This window comes from Nycticebus coucang, chromosome 9 (assembly GCF_027406575.1).
Source record: "Nycticebus coucang isolate mNycCou1 chromosome 9, mNycCou1.pri, whole genome shotgun sequence".
Lineage (NCBI taxonomy): Eukaryota > Metazoa > Chordata > Mammalia > Primates > Lorisidae > Nycticebus > Nycticebus coucang.
The window spans coordinates 73,310,195-73,325,865 of record NC_069788.1 but is presented as its reverse complement, the minus strand read 5'-3'; the positions used below and the strand labels follow the sequence as shown (position 1 = coordinate 73,325,865).

General features: G+C 40.5%; 1 protein-coding gene across 3 annotated transcripts in view; it reads right to left on the bottom strand.

Annotated features, from left to right (window-relative positions):
- F13A1 (coagulation factor XIII A chain) overlaps window positions 1–15,671 on the bottom strand; it is a 161,511-nt gene that overhangs the window by 86,269 nt on the left and 59,571 nt on the right. For all 3 annotated transcript variants that reach the window (XM_053603078.1, XM_053603077.1, XM_053603079.1), the window contains exon 5: window positions 2,316–2,434. In XM_053603078.1, the coding sequence (XP_053459053.1) occupies window positions 2,316–2,434 (119 nt within the window). The remainder of the gene's footprint in view (window positions 1–2,315; window positions 2,435–15,671) is intronic.

Below are 15,671 nucleotides of genomic sequence, written 5' to 3'. Positions count from 1 at the left end.
AAATGTATGTATCAATAATCTCCCATAATCTTTCATATAAAAATATTAAAATGAAAGGAAGGAGAGAACCTCTTTTATTTTTTTAGTGAAGTGAGTAAGAAAGCAAGCCAGAAACATAAACAGAAGTACTAGAAAGCTGATGTACTCAAGGATCATGAACTGGTTTGAAGCTCTTCAGAAAATGGTACAAGTTAATTTAGAAGATCTAACATGTTGGCTTCGGTGCCAAGGTGAAGGAATGAACATTTCACTGAAGTCAGGCAAGAGTCTCAAGACCTCAAAACTAGCATGAGTTCTTGCGGCATCCAGAAAAAAAAAAAAAGACCTTGCAGATGTATACCAGTAGGGTACTTCAGGCCTGTTTAGTTCACATCCAAAATAGAAGGAGATCTCATGCAGTAACTATACCTGTAAGATTTCCCCTATTCTGAGACAACGTGGGCTCCCGGGTCAAGGAGAAGTCAGAAAATCCCAGAGAAAATAAATTACACTGTCAAGGGAAGAGCCTGGTACAAGTTCAATTTCCTTAGAAAGTAATGCTGCCCACAGGCAGTACCAGTATTTTCTTAAAAATGAATAAAAACCAAACAGTAATAAAATGGAAAGATGGGAGATTTTACCTACATTAGGGTTCATTGCAATAAGAGATTTCCTCGAATACAGAAACGTTGCATATTATCCACTCATGTACTTGTGACAGAAACCATAATCTTAAGGGCCAATCAATTACCACACAATTTTTTATTAAATCCAATTAGAATATCAGCTCAAGGGGTACCCCAAACTCTGGGCTGGATGCAATAATGGGTAATTGTCCTCGTTCTTCAGTATACAAATAATGTATTCTGGTCCTTGCTAAGCAGCATCTCTCTGCCCTGTTTGTGGGACATAATGGCAACTAACTGGACAGTTAAAGAAGCAGTCATAGAACTAGCTGTTTCCTTGTATCACTGCAAACCACTGGCTTGCTTGATTAATCTGGCTGAAGAGTTCAAATCAATGGCCCATTTGAATGACAGATGCACATAATACCTGTGCTCTAGGGTGCCTACCCGAAGGCCTGCTGGCTGTGATGGCTATGGAGTGCCATGACTGTGCTGGGACACCTCCGCAGTTCTTGCTACACATTGTGATTTTTTCCCTTTATTAGCTTGCTACGGATTGTCACATTGGGCCTATAAATAGAATTGCTAGGCTAAAGGCTAGGAACTGGGGACAGTAGTCCAAGGTTGCACGTCATTGAGGCAGAGTAGGGCTCGTAACTAGGGGGGAGCCAGGCAAGCATCCAAAAACAGGGGAAGTAAATGTGGACCATAGCTTGGCAGGACATCAGAAGTGCCAGCAGGTAAGCCTGAGCCCTGGCACGTGATTCTCAGGAGTCAAGGTGAAGATGCTGGTTGCAAAGCCAAGTAGACAGGATGACACAGGTTTTTACCAATGGTCAGGTTGGAGCAGGGAGATCCCATATGGAAGTCAAAGCGAGGCACCTGGCACCAAGAAAGTATCACGTGACCCAGTGCAGTCAGAGTCTGTGAAATTGCTCCCCTGGATACCCAGAGAAGTGATGCACAAGTCCAGTCACACCAGCCAAACTCTCCGGGAAATGACACATTTCCCTCCTCTTATGCTGCTAATTAAAATCATTTTTGAATCACAGGACATGCACTCAATTACAGAAAAAATGGTAAAACATCATTCATTTGCTCCATTGTTAAAGATGACAAATTGAAATAATTTGAATTATTGAATGTCTTAAAAATATCATTTGATGCTTTATAGGTAGACAATAACTTGAGGTTTCAGCTGATAAAATGTTTCTATATAAAATCCCATGGACTATAAAAGCCCAGTGGCCCTTCTTTCACAAAATGGCAACACTCTTTTCTAATTACAAGTATCCTCGACTAATACTTATAAAAAACCAGTTGAGTGGGGCACTCACCTGCATATTCTTTGCATCATTATCTAAATAACTTTCTATATAAGAAAAGGAAAGTTTCTGTCCATTCCAGGTTGATCTAATGAGATTTCACTATACTAAGATGCCAAAGCATTTCTCAATAGAACGCCACATTATCCCTAGACTCTCTTCCCTGTAACATTGTAATAACCACAGATATGTGGTTTCCGCTGATAAATTATTCAGTTATCTTTATAAGTCTCTACTCCTATATTCTCTGCCTTGGAGCCTCAGATCCTGAAAAGCAGGAAATTGTGCTTGTCTAATATTGATCTATGGCACTCTGCAGGGATACACGTGACAAAAAATATTAAGTAAAAATATCCTTGACAATGACAGATTTTAAATCACTCACCTGACCATAGCTCCAGCTTCTACTCTTGATCTCATTGACATCTCCATAAAAAATCACCCCGAGGTCATTCAGAACATACTCTTCTCTTTCTTTCTCATTGTCCAGAAACACAGCATCCTCTGCATCAGAATTTAAACAAAACAACCATTACCAAATCAGACTCTTTCCAAAGATTTGCAAGTTTATTTTGTTCTCGAACTGCAATTTAATCAATTAAATGAAAAACATGTCTTTTGTTTCGCTAAGCGTAGCTCATTTCTCAATACTTTTAGCAATGCCGAACATACTCAGCGCCAAAGACCAGTCTATAAGTGATGACATTTGTCAGCAAAATGCTGACAAACTGTGGCTTTCTAACTTCCAAGCAGCACAGTTAAATTCAGAGGTCTCATGAAACGTTTTATGATTCCAGTGCGTCAGTAGTTTCAGAATCAGGGTTCTATGATGCAGAGGCAAATCTCTAACACAGATCCAAAAATAACTTCCAACCCTTTAATGTGAAGAGAAAACTAACTGATCTGAAAATGATTTTTAAAACAAATCTAGGACATGGAGAAGACAGCAGCATCATTTATCATGTCTGGTTTGTGGCCCATTGCTGGCAGAAGGGAGGCTGTAAGTTGTCTCCTTTTAATGAAAAATACTTGTGGATGTATTGGTAGGTGTGTGTGCTCAGCAGCCTCCCTGGTCAGTTTCTTCCATTGAAGGACTTTTCTTCCCTGTGGCTATAATCTCAGGAAGGCCGGGCTCCCCATCTATCTATTTAGTCATCAGCCTGGTACTTATTCCCAGGCCCGGTATAAGAGCAGCAAAGGGTCTTTAACACAGGCTGGACCCTACAAGTGTAAATCACACAGAGGTAAATTTGTGTGTTTGGAACAGGTATCCATACTTTTTTATATGAATTCTACCTCAAGGTTACAAAATATTCTATGCTAATAAATGCAGAAGGAATGATAGAATTTGAATATCACCATTTTGCAATCCCTAATGAGAGAATGGCGTGAGGCTGAAATAATTAGTTAACAGGAGAACTTCATAAGGGATGGAGGAGCCTGATTAAACCTGATCTTATTGACAAATCTAAACACACTTATCTCTCATAAGGATAAATGCTCTGGGAAGTGCATAGCATGGCTTATGAAGTATTATTATTATTTTTTTTTTTGCAGCTTTTTGGCCAAGGCTAGGTTTGAACCTGCCACCTGTGGCGTATGGGGCCAGGGCCCTACTCCTTTGAGCCACAGGTGCTGCCCGGCATATGAAGTATTTTTACTCTGCTCCCAACCCTCACCAAAAAGAAAACATGTGAAGCTGAAAATGATTGAGTCTCCCGATCTAATTAACTGTTTAACAGAAAACACCACAGGGATTGGAGAAACATAATTCAAGACATCAAGGGATGGAATCAGCAAAATTCAGAACATGGAAAGTTCTACAAGACAAATGTTTTGGTTCCAGCAACAAGTTTTGTGGCATGAAAAAAAAAATCCTAAAAACAGATAAAGAAGATTTCTCTGCAGAAAAAGACTTAAGACAATCAAATTTAATTTATGGACCATAATTCTTTCTTTCTTTCTTTTTTTTGTAGTTTTTGGCTAGGGCTGGGTTTGAACCCGCCACCTCTGGTATATGGGGCTGGCACCCTACTCCTTTGAGCCACAGGCACTGCCCCGTAATTCTTTAATTTAACAAACCATGTATAAAAATAATTTTTAGACAGTGGGGAAATTTGATTAAAGATGAATCACTAGGTAATAATAAGGAACTTCCACTGAATGTTATTAGCATGTGCTCTTACAACTCTGCTCTCAGAGAAAAATATGCCCCAGCAGTCCCATGTGTCAAAGGAGGATGAGAAGCACACAAAACACTCATCTCATTGAGGGAGAAGGTGTCTCCGTAGCATGCAGGGAGAGGCAGAGCCTCTGGAGCTGTTTCCGTCTGAAGCAGAGCTAAACAGTCAAGCCCAGTCTAGGTGAATCCTCCCTGAGGCAAGCCCCAGATCCATGAGAATAAATGCTCATTGTTGCATGCCACTAAGATTTTCTGATTCCTTTTTATGTCACATTACTGTGATTACAGCTAACTGAAATAAGCCGACATGGATGCAGCAATAGAAATATATGGATGGAGCTAGGCGTATATTAGATCTTAGTACATGATAAAGATGGGACTTAAGATCAACAATAATAGATTAGATCAATTAATTCTTGTTTTGACAACAGGCTAACCATGTGAGAAAAAAATGTCAGTAAGACCTTATTCTTTTATCATATACAAAATTTATTCACAGATTTAAGAGATGTGTGTCTCTTCCTGTCAATCCTTACCTTACCCAACAGGTTCCAGATATGAATGGGTAGAGAAAGATAGCGTTCAACACATGAAGAGAGGCTCAACCTCACTAAAAATTAGAGGCACACAAACTAAATAACCATAAAATCCCGAATAAAAACCATAAAAAACCCGTTTCCTGCTGTATTAGCATATATTACAATGAATGGTAATATCTAGTACCAATGAAGGTGTGATGAAATGGGATACTCTTGTGTACTGTGGCTATAGTAGACAATAGTGTATCCTCTTAAAAGGGTAATTAGGCAGTGTCTATGCAAATCTAAAATGTGAATTAACTTTGACCAAGCAATACCATTTCTACCCTGTTTCCGCGAAAATAAGACAGTGTCTTATTTTAAGGTGTGCTCCCAAAGATGCGCTAGGTCTTATTTTCAGGGGACGTCTTATCTTTCCTGTAAGTAGGTCTTATTTTCGGAGGATGCCTTATTTTCGGGGAAACAGGGTAGGTGTTGGTCTACAGAAATGCATTGATACAAAATGTATGTGCAATATTTAATACAGCTTGATATGTTACAAAGAAAATAAGAAACAATTCAAATAGTTGCAAATAAAAGACCAAATCAATTATGGTACAATTATGTCAAGCAGCCATTTTCAAAAAAGATTCATGTACTGATATAGAAAACTCTTCAAGATACATTGTGTGAGAAAGTACAGTACAAAGCACATGTATCACATGATCTTATTTATGGTTAAAAAAATCCAAACCTATAGGTATGAGTTATACTTGAACATTACTGTGCAAAATGATAGCAAAGCATCTGTCATGCTAGATACAGTTAAAGTATTTTCTCTTCTGGGAATTTTCTGGCATTGGAAGGTTGGTGAAAAAGAGAGTTTACTTTTTACCATTGATGTGTATATATTTGAAAAGAACAATGGATTAGATTCATTGTCAATTAAAAATGAAAATCATTAAAAATACATTATTAAAAAGATGGTAAGACACCAAATTGTTGACAGTTAATGTCTCCGATCTACAGACCCGGAGTTCTTTTTATGTTTTTATTATTTTTTTATTTCTATAATAAGACTGTGATCATTAGAAAGTTGTTTCAAAAAATGTGTTTGCATTTAAGTGAAACTACCTATTCAGTAAAAGGTTAACAAGTCCAACTTTCATGTTTCTATTAATTGTATTAGGAGCATTGGGGTGGTGCTCTTGGTTATTATCAATGTTCTCATTAAATATAACATAATTTTTCTTCTTCCTTTTAGCCTCTCATACCCTTTTCTTTCCAGCACAGGCTAGATTAAGCCTTGTTCCCTTAGTGCCTTCAGAATGGTGAGGTAATCTTCATGCCACAGTATGGATATTGCCGTTTAATTATTTATTGAACAAGGAAATGTTTAGTATTTACTGTATGCTGGGAACTTTCTACTTGTTGTGTAAAAACAATTAAGTTATTAACACTCAACACATCTCTATGAAAAATGTACGTATTCCCATTTCATAGATGAGAGAAGTAAAGTCCCTTTCCCAAAGCTACAGTGTGAGTGAGATGTGAAGCCAGGATATGAATATTAAGCTGCCTCCTAAGTAGGCTGTGACTCTTAAGTCACAGGGATCAGGGATCAGGTCCCCAGCACCCAGCACAGAGCCTCAGAGCAAGGAAATCAATAAATGTCTCCTGAAAGAAGTGGAGATAGAGATGACGTCTGGAGCTGACAGAGTGAGAGAGAAGTCCAAGAACACGAAGGATTTACCTTTGGGTGTTGGGTGAGTATTGATGGGAAGTTATAAATTTAGGTGGCGAACTATGAATAGAGAGGAGTTCTGCAGCTCAAGACTGGGCCACCCTCTCCCTTCCAGCCAAGGAATTAAATCTCACCTCCAAATGGGTGGGCATGATCATGAATCTACAACAAGGCAAGGGAGTCAAATGGGAAGCCTCGATTTTAATTTTAAATGTATTTATGATTTTAAAAGAAGATTGAAGGTGGAAAGCAGTGCTTTATTTCCCCTGTTTTTATTCAGGTCTGTCACTTTAAAATATGGTTGTCCAAAGCTAGGTTAAAAAAAAAAAATTACATCACTATGGAAACTCAAAAAAACTCCCTATGTTTGAAAGGCTAACAAAAATAGGAAATTTTAATCATTTGCCTCTAAAGATTTTTGTTGTTGGGTTTTAGTTTGTGTGCGTGTGTGTATTTTATTTAGTTTTAATTTGTGTTTCGTTTTAGAAAAGTAACAGAATTTTACTAGTTCTAGGGGGAAGTTGGTTCTCCACTTGGTAAAATGCAGGACTCTCCTAATAGAAAAAACAAACTACCAACTCACTGTTCTAGAAACCCAACAGTTTGGACTATTAGAAAGTTGGGAAGAGGGTGGCACCTGTGGCTCAAAGGGGTAGGGCGCCAGCCCCATATGCCAGAGGTGGTGGGTTCAAACCCAGCCCTGGCCAAAAACTGAAAAAAAAAAAAAAAAAAAGAAGGTAGGGAAGCATGTGTGCTTGTGTGTAAGTTGAAAGCTGTACTTCTGAACTTTGTGAGGACTGGAAGGAGAAACAAGATCTAGATAGTACATGGAGCTATTGGCAGCACCATGGTCGTATGGACAACTTTTTGATCCTAAGTAGCCTCCTGCAAACTACCTCCACTACACTAAAACTCCAGAGGAAAACAGATTACACATCGTGTTATTGCTGAAAGTGCCACAGTACTTCCATTGACTGTCCCAGAGCAGCTCTGCCACAGGCCAGACCTTTAAAATGCCTCTTTTTTTGGTAGAGATAGAGTCTCACTTTACTGCGTTCAGTAGAGTGCTATGATGTCACAGGACTCACAGCAACCTCTAGCTCTTGGGCTTCAGTGATTCTCCTGCCTCAGCCTCCCGAGCAGCTGGGACTACAGGCGCCTGCCACAGTGCCCAGCTATTTTTTGGTTGCAGTTCAGCCAGGGCTGGGTTTGAACCCGCCACCCTCGGCATATGGGGCCGGCGCCCTACTCACTGAGCCACAGGCGCCGCCCTAAAATGCCTCTTAAATAACCACCCTTCCAGGCTGACTAACGATTTACAAGAGGCAAGTAGTAAAGAAGGATGATCTCATTTATTTTACTGTTCCTCTGGTAGGAATAGTGGGGTCATTAAAATAAAGATCATAGTCTGAGAAATTTTTAGGGCCAATTTCAAGCACCCTTGAAAATTCCTACCACCTTCCCCACCCAGAAAAAAAGTAAGAATTTATAATAAACATGTAAACATGAATGCTGAGGTTATTGATTTTACTATTTGTATATCCCCTTTGGGAGAAGGGATTATTCATCACTGCATGTGCTGATAAATTCCTTTTGCTGATTTACATGCTATTTCAAAGTTAGAATGAGTTCCATCTCCTACATCTTAAAGCTCCAGCCTACGAAAGGGTGCCCAGGCATCAAAAAAACCTGCAGTACCAGAAAAGCTATTGGGCAAGGTGTCTCTAAGAGATTAACATTTTAAGGCAGAGTTTGGTTTTGTTTTTCATCTTTTAAAAGAAATAATGACTTGGCCCCTTCAAAAAGACAAAATGTGTTGCCTCTTAAAGGAAGGGAGAAATTTAGAGTAAGGGCATTAGGAATCTCTTCCATTTGCCTCCCCTTTATATAAAAGTTGAGCATCACTAAAAAAAGTGAAGGCCAATACTGAGAGTATGTAATCACTCTGGGAGGAGCGGCTTGGTCTGCAGAGCAAATGTGGCTCCAGATTGCTGCCGTCGTGATATGTCTTTCCATCCCAAAGTAAATCAGAAGGGCTGGCAAACTCCAGCAGACTGCTTGAGCTGTGAGCACATCAGGAACCACCTCCTGTCTGTGGGAGTTGTAAGCCTCATAAGGAGTGGTGTTTCTAGAGTCTGAACTTTTCATTCTGGAAGGTTTACTTGCTTTCCTAAGATGGTTTAATACTGACACTCCAGAGACCTTGCTTTCTCACTTATTAACTCTAGGATGGAATAAATCCATGAAACATGAACAAGTGGTTCCTCAACAGTTGGGTCCACTGACATCCCCTGCAAACATGTTGCGTTATGCTACAGCTCATCCCAGCTTGGGAAGGTTATTCGATTTGGCCTAATTTGCCAGTTTTGCTGGTTAAGGAGTTTTTCGTGTACTTAGATATCTTCAGTAGATAGACTATTATTCATGAAGCAATTCTACAAAAAAAATTGTAGAGCTTCTTTACTGTGCACATACCCTCTAAGGGATCCTGTGCCCTTGCTAGCATGCTTTAATTTCTTTTCTTTCTTTTTTGATCCCAGAGACGGCTTTCATTTGATCCTATAAATATCAACCTAGATTTATTTATTTATTTACTTACTCACTTTTTTACTTATTCACAATGGCAGGCCTTTCCAACATTGTTAGATCATCACAGAATCTTTCCCCTGGCCATCTACTTCTTGTTTCTTTTGCTATACAAGCTGGATTCCAGTGACTTGTGTTTTAAAAATGTAAGCACTTACCCTGACTGAGTCAGGATACCCAAGTGGGAGTCCATGTTTATTCCCTAACTTCCTACATGACCTTGAGAAATTTATGTCATATACAGAGCCTATTTTCACTCTTGAAATATGAGTCCAATAATCATCTCTCTGCCTCTCAGGGTCGTGATTATGAACAAACATTAATAGAACGTCAACTCTGTGCCAGGCACAGGCAAGGCTGAATGAGATAAGGATCATGCAACCCTTCTAACCTTGCTCCTTTTAGAAATATCTCAAATAGCTTTGGACCTTGATCCTAGAGTCACCTGTATGCTGTTGAAAAGGTTTACTTTGAGCTCTCCGAGATCCCTTCTTTTGAGCTGAGATCCCTTCCTCTTGCGCACCGCACCAAATGATACTCACTTGGTATAAAAGGGATGAGCCTCTGTGGATTCAGACTCTGAGAAGAGTGATAGATACTATTTTACTAAGCAGAAGGCTTAAATAAGTAAGGGCTAAAATTTTTACGTAGGCTTTCTTAAAATTTCATAAAAATTTAATTAACCAACTATTTGATCACTATTGTATGCAAGCATGGTTCTGGGGTTAGAGAGGGTACAAAGCTAAGTCACTCATTGGTCTCTTCCTCCCTCCCCAATTAGGTCAGCGTCTTCCATTTTATGTTCTCCTTATGTCCTGACTTATTTTTGGTATTTTTACAATTATTAGTATTATTATTATTTTTTAGAGACAGAGTCTTAACTTTATAGCCCTGGGTAGAGTGCCGTGGCATCACACAGCTCACAGCAACCTCCAACTCCTGGGCTTAGGTGTTTCTCTTGCCTGAGCCTCCCGAGTAGCTGGGACTACAGGCGCCTGTCACAACACCCGGCTATTTTTTGTTGCAGTTTGGCCAGGTCTGGGTTTGAACCCATCACCTTAGGCATATGGGGCCAGCACCCTACCCACTGAGCCACAGGCGCTGCCCTGTAATTATTTTTTTATTAGTAGCTCATTTGTAAAATCCTTGCTAGAAGCTCTATGAGGGCAAAGATTTTATCTGTCTTTTTTTTTTTTACTGCCATAGTCTCAGTGTCTAATTCAGTATTGACTCAATTTTTATGAATGAACAAATAATGTTGTTGTACTATGCTTGGGTAATTGTGTTGCCATGGGCATAAGGGGAGATATATTATCAATATCTATGAACTGATGGGTGAATGACTCGAGCCTGAGGGTATAAATTCTGGTCTGGGCTCAGGAATCTTCAAGAAAATGGCATTGGCCATTGTTACTCTGAGGACACAAGTTCTGGGGAATTACTCCATGCTCTACTGTAGACGCGAAAAAGCAACTTACAGTTATAAAGCAAATAGTCTAAGGATGAACTGAATAATAAAATACAAGCTGATCATAGTTACTTCCTATTAAATGCATTCAAGATATTAAAAACTTATTAAATTCTTTATTAAATTAAATTGATTGCTTTAAAGAAAAAAATGAAAAAATCACATTGAATAAAAGTTAGAAATACTAGATGGTAATTTGGTATCAGATGCTATTGCCTGATTCTCTTGCCTCAGCCTCCCGAGTAGCTGGGACTACGGGCGCTTTTTGTTACAGTTTGATGCTAAGATAAAGAGATGTCTGTACACATATCACCACACACACACACTGCTCCCAACACATCATAGATGTTTTTCACTTTTCTTAAGATGCTAACGTCTGAGATTACACTTACAATTTATCTCCAATGATAGCGAGAAGGGAACCTAAAAAGTATTTACTTGGAATTATTGAATCAACACATTTATTAAACATCAAGTATATGCCAGGCACTGTGACCGATGCTAGAACTGTGAGGCTGAGCAAGGGGAGGGAAAGTCAGTGATGATGGGAGAAACGAGCAGTCAAGAGGGGGAAGACCGATGCCCAAATTCCATGCAACCAAATACCACCCCAGGGTGCCAGGCTCAGGTACCAGAAATCTAAATCCTTAGAACCCACTAATGCTGGAACATTCCATATTTAAATAGTGAAATACATTCAATAATTTAGAGTTCCAGAGTAGTCAGAAAAATGAGATGAATTCATAGTAAATGACCAACTTGCTCCTGCTGCCTTTGTGGGTACAGTTCTCCCCAGCTCCCTGGGAGAAGGGTTCCCTCACAGAATGGACCTGAAGCCTGGCTAGTGCTGTCAAATTAAAAACTAAGCAGCAGTCCTCCCTGCATCCATCCCTGCCCACACTGGTGTGGTATTGCATTGATCTCCATTAACGATTTAGTGATTAGGAGGATAAATTGCCTATGAATGCAAAGTAGGCTGAAGGGCCCTTAGGAACGCAGCTATCAATAAGTAAGGCTCTATGTGCTGGTGTAATTTTCAGCCCAGCATCCTGTGCCACCTTAGACCTCACCTCCACGTCGGGTGTGTAGTGTGCTTCCTGCATGTATTCACCTGCCTCTCTTTCGACAATTTCTGAGTGTGGTCCTTCTGTTCTATTATTTTTCCACTTGGGCAATGGTCCCATCCCTCTGTCTTGACCTACTTTTCAGTTACCAGACTGTGTCTCTATCAGTCCCGTGCTATGCATTAGTATCTGCAAGGAAGTGGGTGACTACTGTCAGGCTATACTGCATCTGCTCACATGTGTGTGGGTTCATCATACTGATCCCCTTTGGAGCTTACTTTGAGTGGTAGATTGGGAAACCCACACAGTGAGTAAAGTGAGAAGATGACCTTTCTCCCATTTCATGAGACAAAAAAAAGTACATAGTACCCAAAGGCATGGTTGTTGGAGGAGCCCAAGCAACAAATGGACAGAGCTTGCTAGACACCCATCCATGGGAAAAGAAAGAGAACTTGCCCCTGAGGGAGAAGGGTTTGGAGAACAAGGGAGAGTAATGGGGAGAGAGAAGAGGTCCTGAAGTGGAGAGACTGGGATTAGGTTCAGGGAAGAACCAGTGAAATTTTAAGACTCTTTTGTGTTTTGTAATCATTGTTTACCATTTTTTCAGAGATGGGGGTCTCATTATATTGCCCACCTGGACTCCAACTCTTGGGCTCAAGTGATCCTTCTACCTCCTGGGTAGCTGGGACTCCAAGTGTGTACCACCCTGCTTGGCTTTGTAATTATAATTTTGCGATTATTGTGTAAACCAATGGTTCTCTAAGTGTGGTCCCCAGGCAGCAGCATCAGATCCCCAGGAACTGATTAGTAATACCAATTCTTAGGCTCACCCCCAGACCCACTCAATCTGAGGGTGCTGCATAGAAATGTGTGTTTTAATGAGCCCTGCAAGTGATTCTAATGCTCTCAGCTTGACAACCACCAAGTGAATCTTTCCTCTTCTCACCCTCCATGCCAAATTGCAATTAAGAATGTAATTGCACTCACAGACTCCATGTTGTGTAGCTGTTTCTGTTGTTGCTGATGTTGAAATTGAATGGGGGCTGAATTTCTCACCTGTGGTAACACAGGCTTCAGCACAGTGGGCTGGGGACAGAATCCCCAGAGCAGTGGTTCTCAACCTTCCTAAAGCTGCAATGTATTTTCATTGTTAAAAAGGGGTCTCAACCCACAGGTAAACTGCTGCCCTAGAAACAGGAAGTACAAAAATCCCTAAGAAATATGCAGAAACGCTTGAACTTCCATGGGCTAAGGAATTAAGGGATTGTGGCAGTTTTCCCTGTGTTCTGGAGAGCAGGGAGGACCCACTGGCACGTTTCTGAAATAAGCTCACCTTCCACTCACCAGATGACTGGCTCACATCACTTCTTCCCTGTCAAGCCTCCGCTAGCCTCTCATTGCTACTTGTTCTCAACCCATTACTTTGCTTAACCCTCCACTGAGAAAAAAAAGAATCACAGAATGGCAACACCCTTATCCTTCTTCTACTGACATTGGAAAATCTGCACCCATCTTCTCCCACTGTGCTTCTTCTCAGTGGAAGGTGGATAGCCTCAGCCATCACTGGCTCTCCACTTGTTCCCTGGATCCCAGCCACTCCAGGATTTCACTCCTAAAGCCAGTGCTTCTCAACCTTGGCTTCAAGAATCACCTGCAGAGCTTTTTAAAAAACCTGAAGTCCAGGCTGCAATCCAGAGCAATTACATTGGATGTGTGTGTGGGAGGACTGAGGTACCAGCAGTTTCAAAGCTCCCCGGTGACTGCGGTGTGCATCCCCAGCTGAGAAGCACTGCCCTCTCTCTGCTTCATCTTCATCACCATAAAATCACACCCACTATCATCTTTAAAAAATTCTCTTTTGACTTTCACATCAACCTCTAGGTTCTGCAGAAAGTCTTCTTGAGAGAGATAGGATCATCTGCCTCTCTACTTTCTCACCTCTTGTTTACACTGCAGTTGGTGCTCATCTCCCCAGCTCTGTCCCCATTGTGCCAGCCAAATAGTCCTTTTCAGAATCATCAATGCCTTCCACACTTCCACAGTGTGTGATCACTTTACTGCCTTACCTTAGTCAACAAATCAACATTCAACAGAGTTAACTGCTGTCTTCTTGAATTGATTGGTATACCTGGCTCTCTGCTCTTCTGATTTCCTGGTACCCCACCAACTGCTCCTGCTTAACTCCTTTTCTGACTTCTCCTCCGTCTCCACTTTAATTGTTGATGGTTGGTCCTGAGTCTGTTTTTATTGATTCTTGCTCCCGGTGGTGCCCATATTTGCATGTCTAGCTCAGACATCTCCTTGGAATTCTAGATTCACTTACTCAAGTGCTTTCTTGACATTTTCACTGGGATGTTTCACAGATATCAGCAAATAAACACTTCCAAATGTAACTCTTAGTTTCACCTCTAGAAGTCCCTCTCACTTCCACCCAACTTTTTTAGTTCTGAAAATGGCACCCCCCTCAACCCAATTGGCCAAAGCAGATGTCTTGAGTTATTCTTGACTCCTCCCTCTTCTTTACCTCTCATCTTCAATCCTTGTGCAATTTCTGTTCTAAATACAAAACAGATCTCCAAGCCATCTCCTTCTGCTCATCTCCACTGCTGCCACCATAGCCTATTCTGTCCTGTATCATAGACCACAGCTTCCCAACTGTTCAATCTGGTTTTAGCTCACCTTCCTTCAATTCTTTCTATGCACCAAATACATGGGGGAGTCCCATCCATATTACTTATAGCTCTGAGCAACTGTTTCTGAACAGAGGTGCCTGGAAGCTGCTCACCATGGATGCAGCTGAAGGCCAAGGCAGTGATTAAAAGGTGATTAGATCATCTACTCCCTAAATGGTTCTCCTATAAAGTCAAAATGTCTGGCAGCAAGACTAACCCTTTTCACCTCAAGAAGAGTGGCCGCATAAGTTGAAATGCTAGTGGACATGTTGAAATGCAAGTAGACATGTATCCAATTTTACACAGATGATGTAATCCAGAAGAGTTGCAAACAAACCAAAGTCTGAGTAAATCATAGTGTTCTTGAAATATGAACCGATGGTTATATGAGCCTATGATTTTTTTTGGTAATGTGAAGAAAGTCAACAACAAACTCCTGGTTTATCTGTAAGTGTGGATTGTTAAAATATAATTTTCTTATCCATCCACCTCCTACATGCTTCTCTATCTCGGTCTCCTTTGCTGATTCCTTCACTACTGGACTCCTAGACGTGGCATTCCTGAGGGCTTGATACTGTAGCCTATTTCCTTCTTTATCTATATTTTTGCCCTCCATGCATATAGCTCCTAAATACATATTGCTGATTCGCCTCTCCACATTCTCATACCTCCTTGTCATTTCTGCTTGTATATTTATAGTTAACTCAAACTTAATATTTTCAAAATCTTAGCTGACACCTACAATCCCTTCAGGCTTTTTCATTTCTATAAATATAACCCCACCAAACAGTTGTGAAATGCCTTTTGTCTGGCTGATGAGAGCACTCTAAACAAGAGTCCACCTTTAAGCTGTAAGTGGCCCAGATAACATCTTCTGTTACCATCAACCCTGAATAGCTATCTCATAGAAAGGAATTTTGGGTACAAGATGGTGAGCATGGGTGGGTGGGGTATATAGGATTAGCTTGGCAACATCTGCCAACACTATGGAACAGATAATTGAAGAAAAAGTCAATGGAATCCAGGCTTATGTTCCAGATGAGTAGAAAACACTGTTGTCCAGGTATTATCTATATCTGGTTCAGCTCAATCCTGATCCAAATGCATCTCTCACAAACAAGGGTCATTCAAAATCAGCAAAAATATAGACTCATTTTGGAAGATATTTAGAGAGCAATGAATAAGGGGTAAGATGATGTGAGAAGTCTTCTGGCCTATCTCAGATTTTATGTTTCATTGACTCATTTTCTAAGACCTAGAAGTGGTCACCTGCCCCCCAAAAGATCAATGCTTTTGCAACATCTGGAACTCCAAATCCACCCCCCGCTACATATGGGAGCAGGAAAGAACTAGGGAAGGACAGAGATAGGGGTTTGGGAGAAAATCCTGTGCATGACTGAGCCGCTAAACAGAATTGATGGAGACATCATCTAACTTGACTGAGTTTATGTGAATATAACTAGATTAAACTTCTGCAGTAGACAGAAAGGAAGACTGAAAATAGCAG